The sequence below is a fragment of the Triticum urartu genome, chromosome 3A, assembly GCF_056163025.1.
Source record: "Triticum urartu cultivar PI428250 chromosome 3A, HENAU_Tu73, whole genome shotgun sequence".
Lineage (NCBI taxonomy): Eukaryota > Viridiplantae > Streptophyta > Magnoliopsida > Poales > Poaceae > Triticum > Triticum urartu.
In genome coordinates this window covers 331180717-331190652 of record NC_141875.1, presented here as the reverse complement: position 1 = coordinate 331190652, position 9936 = coordinate 331180717, and the positions used below count along the sequence as shown (strand labels likewise).

The window sequence follows — 9936 nt, the reverse complement described above, 5'->3', positions numbered from 1 at the left end:
GGATTTTCATCATATTGCTTGAGTTAGTTCCTATACATCATGTCATCTTACTTAATGCATTACTCTGTTCTCCATGAACTTAATACTCTAGATGTAGACAGGAGTCGATCGATGTGTGGAGTAATAGTAGTAGATGCAGAATCATTTCGGTCTACTTGACATGGACGTGATGCCTATATTTCATAATCATTGCCTTAGATATCGTCATAACTTTGCGCTTTTCTACCAATTGCTCAGCAACAATTTGTTCACCCACCGTATTATTTGCTATCTTGAGAGAAGCCTCTAGTAAAACCTATGGCCCCGGGGTCTATTTTCATCATAGAAGTTTCCCATCTACAATATTAGTTTCCGATCTACTATTTTTGCAATCTTTTACTTTCTGATCTATAAACTAAAAACCCCAAAATATTTACTTTACCATTTGTTTAGTTTCATATATCTCTATCAGATCTCACTTTTGCATGTAAGCGTGAAGGGATTGACAACCCCTATATCGTGTTGGGTGCAAGTTGTTTGATTGTTTGTGCAGGTATTAGGTGATTTGTGCATTGTGTCCTACAGGATTGATACCTTGATTCTCAAACTGAGGGAAATACTTATCTCTACTTTGCTGCATCACCCTTTCCTCTTCATGGAAAAAACCAATGCAAGCTCAAAAAGTAGCAAATCGGGTAGGCTTCACACTTGGTGACTAGCTCAATTGCATCTTGGAGGGCCATGAGCCAGTAGAAACCTTGCCGGAAATCTTTTCCAACCAGGGACCTTGATCCAATATGGGAGCCACACATACCCTTGTGTATCTCTGCCAACAGTTCCTTTCATTCTTCCCATCAAATGCACTTAAATTTCACACCGTTGGGCCTTCTTGTGTATAGCGTGTTGTCAACGAACTGATACATACTGGCCCTCCGGGCTACTCTTCCAGCTTCTTCTTGCTCTTCGGGAAGTTCTCCTGTTTGGAGGAAATGGACTATGTGCCGCGCCCAAGTTGGAGCCTGAGGCTCGACAACAAGGACTAGCGGCACCTCCTCGTTCACGGGAGCGCATGCCTCAACCACAAAGACTGGTATTTTGGAAGGAGGGTGTAGCTCACCGATCAAAGGGGAGTTTTTCCGCCAAGCTCTCTGTCGAGGGCTTCAGGTAGCTCTGCCGAGAGAGGCTTGCCGGAGTCCACTTTCCTCCCCTTTCTGGCAATTGTTGCTAGGGACACGGAGGGTTGAGTCAGATGGAGAACAAAAGTCCCTAGTTCCACAGGGAGTTTTTGCATAGCGCACTTTCACAGATGATCAGCAATGCTGTTTTCTGCACATGGCACGTGCTCTGTTTGTAATCCATCAAAGCGCTCCTACAACTTTCTCACTTCTTCGACATATGCCTCCATCCATGGGCTTTGATAATCCTTGTTTACTTGCCTCACCACAAGTTGTTAATCTCCATGAATGATCAAGTTCTTGATTCCCAGTTCTGTTGTGATCCTGAGCCCGGCAAGGAGTCCTTCATATTTTGCAATGTTGTTGGTAGCCTTCTCCCAGGGGAAGTGCATTTGAACCACGTACTTGAGGTGCTCCCCAGTGGGAGAAACGAGAAGCACGCCAACTCCCGCACCTTGTAGGGAGAAGGCACCATCAAAGTTCATGATCCATTCTTGGGGCGCTTCCTTGCCGGGGATAACTGTCTCCAGCACTTCTTCGCCAGGGGTAGGCGTCCACTCCACAATAAACTCCGCTAGTGCTCTGCTCTGAATGGCTGATGTGCTCTCAAATTTCAAACCAAAGCTGGATAATTCCAAAGCCCATTCCACTATTCTGCTAGTGGCCTCAGGGTTCCTCACTATGCGCTGCAAGGGGAAGCGGGTGACAACCGTGATCTCATGGGGTTGGAAGTAGTGGTATAGTTTCCTTGAGGCCATGATGAGGCCAAAGATCAACTTTTGCATGCCAGAGTACCTCGACCTAGCCCCCTGCAGCAGGGAGCTAACGAAGTACACTGGCCGCTGCACCACTTTCCTCCTTGTCGTGACCTTGGAACTATCTCCATTGCCTCGCTCCTCCTTGTCTTGATCGGCTTCTGACCTTTCCGGGACGAGTTTGCTTTCCTCTCCAGAGGGGACGACAGTTGTGGATGCTCTGTCATCTACTTCCCGCTGTGCCACCAGCGCTGCACTAACCACTTGGTTGGTTGCCACTAGGTATAGCAGCAACGGGTCTTGTGGCTTAGGAGCGACTAAGGTGGGAACAGAGGAAAGATAGGTCTTCAAATCTTGTAGTGCAGCGTCCACCTCCGGGGTCCACTCCATGGGTCCTTCCTTCTTCAAGATCTTGAAGAATGGCAGGGCATGCTCGGAGGACTTGGAAATGAACCTGCTCAGCGCGGCAACACATCTAGTCAAATGCCTCACGTATTTAACTGTCTTGGGTGCTTGAATCTGCTTATTCGCCTTGATCTTGTCAGGGTTGGCCTCTATCCCCTGGTGGGACACAAAGAAGCCAAGTAGCTTGCCGGAAGGAACACCAAATACACATTTCTCTAGGTTTAGCTTCAAGTTGATCTTGCGCAGATTTGTAAAGGTCTCTTCCAAGTCCTGAACGAGAGTCGATTTGTCCTTGGTTTTGACCACTATATCATCCATGTAGGCTTCAACATTCCTGTGCAGCTGGGACTCGAAGCCAATCTGTACTGCTCTTGCAAAAGTGGATCCAGTGCCTTTTAACCCAAAGGGCATCCGTACAAAACAGTACATGCCGCATGGGGTTATGAACGCGGTCCTCTCCTCATCTTCCTTGGACATGAAAATCTGGTGGTACCCGGAGTAGGCATCCAAGAAGGAAAGAAGGTCGCATCCAGAGGTGGAATTCACAATGTGATCGATGCACGACAAGGGGAACGGGTCCTTCGGGCATGCTTTATTCAGATCCGTGAAATCTATGCAAAGCCTCCACTTCCCATTTGCTTTGTGCACCACCACTGGATTTGCCAACCACGTTGGATGCAATACTCCTCTATTCAAACCAGTTGCCTCAAGTTTCTTGATCTCTTCAGTGATAAACTGCTGCCGCTCCAAAGCTTGCTTTTAGACCTTCTGTTTGATGGGCCGAGCAAGTGGGCAGACGGCAAGGTGGTGCTCGATTACCTCCCTGGGAACACCAGGGATGTCAGATGGTTGCCAAGCAAACACATCAACATTCTCCCATAGGAAGGCAACGAGTGCGCTTTCCTATTTGTCGTCGAGGGTGGCACTTATAGTAAATGTACCATCAACGCAAACCAGCCCTGCCGGGACCTTCTTCACGACGGGTGTAACAACCTTTGATCTCTTGCTATTGGAACTCTCTGGCAAGTCATCAACAGGCGCAACACACTCCGAAGAGGCGCGCTTCCCAGATTCCTTGATGGCATCCTTACTAGCTTTCTTCTCTTTCTTGTTTCCTTGGTGGGAGCGGTAGCTTCCGCGGCCTCTGCAGCGACTGCTTCTCGGTACATCTTATCCACGCATATAATTGCGTCCTTCTGGTCTAATGGAATGGAAATGACGCCCATTGGCCCTGGCATCTTCAGCATGTTGTAGGCATAGTGGGATGTCGTCATGAATTTTGCCAGGGCTGGGCGACCAAGGATTCCATTGTACGGCACGGGGAGGTCAAACACAATCTCCTTAGTATAGTAGCTTAAATCCCCTCTGAATGTTACCGGCAGTGTGATCTTCCCCTTAGGATGACTCCTGCCAGGGTTGATCCCTTGGAAAGTACCAGTAACCTTGAGCTCTTCGTCTGCTATCTGGAGTTTGCTAATGACCTTGGGAGAAATTAGATTCAACCCGGCCTCGCCATCAGCCAACATCTTTGTGACTTTGAGGTTGCGGATCATGGGTGAAACCAACAATGTCAAACACCCTACTGCAGTGGTGCGGTCAGGGTGATCCTTTTCATCAAAGATGATGGGCGTGTGGGACCACTTGAGTGGCTTCCGAGAATCTGCCGCTAGCTCCACGGCATTGACCTCACGTGCCCACTGTTTAAGCTGGCGGTGAGAGGAGTGCAAGGATACACCTCCGTCAATGCATAGGGCGTCAGTGGCTTTCTGGAACTCCTGCTCGCTAGTTTCCTCTTCATCCCCTTCATCACTCTCGTCATCGCATTCCTTCTTCCCACGGCCCCTGGTAGGTTTCCTTTGATACTGAGGGGCCTTGCCGGGGCGACATCCTCTTCCACCTCGGCCTTTCCTGCCAACGCCATCTTAGTCTCTTTCTTTGTCATGCTTCTTGTACTCAGCCTTCTGCTTCTTGACGAGTTTCTCAACATGATGACACTCTTGAAGATCATGGCCCTTAGTCTGATGGATCTTCCAGTCTGGCCCGTCAGCCTTCCCAGCCTTCTCAGTAACCGTGGCTTCCAGGCAATCAGTGCACGTGGCAACTTCCTTTCTGGGAGCCTCGATCTTGGCCTTCTTGCTGGTACTAGTAGTGCTTGACCCTTCAACAGCCAGCACTACTTTTTTCCTTGCGTTTCTTCTTCTTCTTCTTCTTCTTCTGATTGATGGCATCATCTCCGTCCTCTAAGCCAACTCATTCATAGTCTTGGGCAGCCAGACATTCATCTTGGAACGTATCTTGCGGTTGCGCATGTTGGACTGGAATGCAGCTATCATAGCTGTCGGGTGGATGTCTAGAATGTTCCTGTGTACCTGGCTGAACCTCTGCATGTACTTCCACAAACTCTCTCCTTCCTTCTATGGGTGGAGATGGAAGTCGCTGGGCCGCCCTAGTTCTTGATGGCCGCCCGTGAAGGCGCCAACAAACTCATGGCATAGGTCAGCCCAGGTCGATATGGAGTTCTCCAGCAAGTGCATCAGCCACGACCTCATGTTTAGCTTGAGTGCCAAAGGGAAGTAGTTGGCGAATACCTTGTCGTCTCTTCGTCTGGCAGCTTGAATAGCGATGGTGTAGATGCTCAAGAACTTTGCCGGGTTCAACCTTCCATCGTACTTTTCTGGTATCTCTGTCTTCAACGTGCGGGCAGATGGCCAACGGACTTGCTGCAGCTCACAAGTGAAGGCGGGCACCCAACCTCGAAAGGCAAGTATCCATCTCCATCAGGCATGGGCTCGTGGATGTCGGGGCCATTGCGCCTATCAGACTGGAGGCGGGTTTCGCAGTATCATTCAATGGTGACGCATGCATCTTCCCTCTGCCTGTCTTCCAGGACCTGTCGCTGGTCTCGACGCGCTCGAGGATCAGATGAAGCCATCAATACGTCATCGGGTTCTTGGTCACGTGGCTCTGGCTGCGGCCCCTGCGCTGGCTGCCGCGGAGGGGATTGCACCTTGTGGGTGGCCCCATCAGTACGGCGAGCAGCTTGGGCCGTTCTCGCCGCCTATGGAGGCTGTGGCGGGCCTGCTCACTGTGATCCTCCCACCTCAGCGAACCCAATCATGCTCTGAATGGTGGCTCTCTACTCATCCATTTGATCAGCCACTGAGGGAAATCTCAACAGGAGTTGGGCATGTGCCATGGCCTCCGATGCAGTGCTCGGCATGGACGATGACGCAGATCACGACGTCGCCTAGCTTCTGATGGTGCCGGTAGTGACGGTGTCGTGCGCTCGTCACCGTGAGCGCGTGTACTATAGCCGCACCCGCATCGGGGGCCGCTAGAGGGTTGCAGTTCGCCCCAGAGAGAGTGCCATCTCTGCGGCTGTGTCCTTCGGTGGGGTGGAGAGGTGGAGATGGAATAGTCTCTCCACCCGCATCTTGTGGAGCATGGCCACTGGGATGATGTTGGCATTGACCTTCTCCCGTGTCTCCCGCTCTTGTTTCAGCCGCAAGGGGAATGGTGACGGCGCCGCCAGCGTCTGCCACGCCCCCGCAGCATCCACGTCCCCATGCGTTCCCGTAGCCCCAACAACATCGGTGGCCGCATGCGAAGGGGCCTTCGAGGTGACGGTTCAGCTACAGTATCGGGCTTCTTCTTGAGCGCCATGGATGATGAAGTCGTCGATGAAGAGAATGATGATGAAGATGGCGCGCTGCTAACACTCTCAGGTTCACGCAAGTGATTCCCCCTACCTGGCGCGCCAAAGATGTCGTGGAATAACATGGCTACCTATGGGACCATCGCCCCTTGTGGTTCGGCAAGGGGGTAGAGCACATTGAACAAGGAGCAGAGAGCATTGAGCAGCACGGCAGCGACGACACGAGCAGTTTTTACCCAGGTTTGGGCCGCCGCGAGGCATAAAACCCTACTCCTGCTTTGGTGGGTTGATGAAAGGACCGTGGTGGATACGCAACGCTCTTGCCCGGCAAGGTCACCTCGGGACGAGAGTAGCTATGGGCATATGAGTGTACAAGGGTCTGGATCCTTTCTAAGGTAGCCACGACCCTCCTTTTATAGGTCAAGGGGTCACCATAATGGAAAATCAGTCATTACGTACTGATTAGATAGCAAACAGTGCTATCATACCTAACTCTGTAGATAGGACAAGGTGCATTAAGTGCACGGCTTAGTGTCACATCATCGGTGTAGCCCGGCAAGGCTCGCCGTGCCATTCAGCCACATTCTCGCCTACCTGTGTGACACATCCCTGGACGGGTGTCATTTGGAGGTGATTTCCTTCAGAAATGGCTGCCACATGCCAAATAATAGCCACTTAATCACTTGGGGCTCGACCCCACTCCGGTAGGTGATTTGTGTTGCTGTGAGGTGGAGCGGTGGAGCCTTGGTGGGGTAACCCACCCTCGGTGTCCCCGACAAGCTTGCAAGGGTAGTCTCGAGACTTGTCTTTGGGGCAACCTCGACCTCGCCAGGCTCGCCTGCCCGACAAGGGAGGTTTTTCCTTAGTGATATCTCGCTCTTTCATCTTGTCTTGGTCCCCTTGATCCGCCCTTTGATTTATCAAAGAGCTATCTCTTCTGCTTGGCCTTGCCTTGGATGTTGTAACCTTGCTCTTGAACTTGTGTACAGTCTGGGAAAACACACACCTGGGGTTTCTTGCACCGACACAAAGTTATATTGTTATGGATCCTCCAACATGTGGTGCTTGTTTAGAATCTTTTGCTAGCCAAAATTTCTGTACTAAGTGGGAATACTACTTGTGCATCCAAAATCCTTGAGCCAAGTTTCTTCCATGAGTGTCGACCATATCTACCTATATACGGTATTACCCTGCCATTCCAAGTAAAATTGCATGTGCCAACTCTAAATCTTCAAATAAACATATGTTTTGGTGTCCATACCGCTCATGAAGCGACAAGGGGTGGCCAGTATCTTCCATGCTAAGCAGGTTATTCTCATGCTGAGTGTTTATTCGCTTGTCATTGCACGAGAGAGGTTGGTAATTGGGATGCCCAATCCTGTAATAAACAAGTAATATATATATATATAATGTAGCAAGCTCCCCCTGAAATTTGATTGTATGGAGGGCACCCGAGGATTCGGCTAGCCATATGGCTTTTGTTTGAAACATTGATGGTTGAGGGGGAGCAAACATTACCATTCCTCTTGGGAATCGCTGATAATGTGTTTAGCATGGAAGATATTGAGTATTCTCAGTCGTGACGTTGACAGGAAAGGCACAACACTTAAAATGTATTCATCTCTATTTTAAGCAATGAGCTTTGGCACCTCTGCAAATCCATGCTTCCCTCTGCGATGGGCTTATATTTTACCTTTTCTATTAATTTTATTTTTGTTGAGTAAAATTTCTTATTCCAACATATTCTCTAGTCGGCAAGCATCATGTAATGGGGAAAGATCTAGGCACATATGGCCATTCAAATGTATTAGATCAAGAATTATTATTGTTGACATTTATCTCTATCATGAATGAGTTGGGAGGCAAAACATTAAGCCCCTATCTTTCTCTGTGTTGAATGGATGCTATTTGTTCTAAAAATATGCTTTGAGTATTAGAAATCATACAAGACTATATGATAATTGAGTATGTGGAGCTCTTACTTAGACTTTTTTGAAAATAAGATGCACTAAAGTTGTTGGTTGACTAAGAACATAGGTCGTTAAGTTTCAAGAGAATGCATTGTTGAACCATAACTCATGTGAATTGATTGCTACTTGATCATGATGAGTTCTGTGAGAAAGAGTTGATGCTTATGATGCTAGGAAAAGTGATTGAAATTATTATTGATCAAACTTATGCACTATTCTAGCATTCACACTTGATAAATTATTTCTTTTATCATTTACCTACTCGAGGACAAGCAAGAATTAAGCTTGGGGATGCTGATACGTCTCCAACGTATCTATAATTTATGAAGTATTCATGAAATGTTTACCACAATTTTATTTGGTTTTGGTATGATTTGATTAGAACTAACCCGAACTGGCACTGTTTTCAGCAGAACTACCGTGGTGTTTTTTTGCAGAAATAAAAGTTCTCGAAATGGGATGAAAATTTACGGTGATTTGTATGGACCAAAAGAGACCCTCGAAGCTCCATGGAAGGACCAGAAGAGCCACGAGGACGCACAAGACTGGTAGGTGCGCCCTGGGGGGTAGGGAGGGCCTACCAAGCTTGTTGCTTCCTCGTGGGCCCCCTTGACATGAAACTGATGCCAAAAGTTTCAATAAATCCAGAAAATCCCAGAACTTGACCTAGAACTTCCGCTCCGCCGCCGCAAGCCTTTGTAACAAAGCGATCTCAGCTGTACCCCTGTTTCGGTACCCTGCCGGAGGGGGAAATCATCACCGGAGGCCATCTTCATCATCCTGGCGGTCACCATGATGAGGAGGGAGTAGTTCACCCTCGGGGCTAAGGGTATGTACCAGTAGTTATGTGTTTGAACTCTCTCTCTCTCTCTCTCTCTCTCTCTCTCTCTTTCTCGTGTACTCGATTTGGCACGATCTTGATGTACCACAAGCTTTGTTAATATAGTTGGATCATATGGTGTTTCTCCCTCTCTATCTTGTTGTGATGAATTGAGTTTTTACCTTTGAGGTTTCACTATTATCAGATTGTATATTTTTGAATTTTGAGAATAGTTGATGTATGTCTTGCATGTGGATACCCGTGGTGAAAATGGGGTGTTCTATTGATTCACTTCATGTATGTTTTAGCAATCAACTTGCGGATTATCGTGACATTGGGGTAATCTATGCATAGGGGTTGATGCACGTTCTCGTCCTACTTTCTCCGGTAGAAACCTTTTGGCACTCATTGAAGTTCCTTGTGTTGGATTGAATATTACGAATCTAATTTTTTATGCATACTGAATAATCAACTCACCGATACTTGTGGTGACATTGGAGTATCTAGGTGACATTAGAGTTGGTTGATGCGTATCATATGGTGTTATTCTAATACGAACTATAGGGCTGTTTGTGACACTTGTAGGGATGGATCAATAGATTGATTAGAAAAGATAACTTTGAGGTGGTTTTGTACCCTAGAACAATTTCATCTTATGTTCTCCGCTAGATAAGAACTTTGGAGTGATTCTTTGTCGCACGTTGAGGGATTGTTATATGGTTCAATTATGTTAGCACTATTGAGAGATTGCACTAGTGAAAGTTTGAACCCTAGACGGCCTTGTTTCTAAGCATTGCAATACAGTTTGTGCTCCATTTTATCACTTGCTACCTTGCTATTTTTAGATTTTTAGATTACAAAAACCTATATGTACGATCCATACTACACTTGTATCACCATCTCTTCGTCGAACTAGTCCACCTATACAATTTACAATTGTATTGGTTGTGTTGGGAACACAAGAGATTTCTTGTATTTGATTGCAGGGTTGTTTGAGTGAGACTATCTTCATCATACACCTCTGACGGATTGATAAACCTTAGGTAATCCACTTGAGAAACACCACCATGAATTTTTGAGGCACTCCAGAATGAAAAATAGAAAGGTTGAACCAATGATGAAAATAATTTGAAAGATCCTGGTGAAATACATTTGACTGATGATAACTCATTCTTAT

The 9936-nt window shown here is 47.4% G+C and overlaps 1 protein-coding gene across 1 annotated transcript; it reads right to left on the bottom strand.

Annotated features, from left to right (window-relative positions):
* Positions 1-1429: 1429 nt before the first annotated feature.
* On the bottom strand, positions 1430-3867 carry LOC147979617 (uncharacterized). Its single transcript, XM_087515284.1, has 4 exons — positions 3406-3867; positions 3134-3137; positions 1950-2967; positions 1430-1901 (listed from the first exon to the last, which is right to left on the bottom strand). The coding sequence occupies exons 1-4, from the start codon at positions 3865-3867 to the stop codon at positions 1430-1432; spliced, it is 1956 nt and encodes a 651-aa protein (XP_087371410.1).
* Positions 3868-9936: the final 6069 nt, after the last annotated feature.

Bases quoted from the DNA above. Each gene is read 5' to 3' on its own strand.
- LOC147979617 (XM_087515284.1), bottom strand. From the start codon at position 3,867: ATGATCCGCAACCTCAAAGTCACAAAGATGTTGGCTGATGGCGAGGCC. The intron at 1,902-1,949 runs GTACTCTGGCAT...CATGGCCTCAAG, and splicing joins CTGCAGGGGGCTAGGTCGAG to GAAACTATACCACTACTTCC.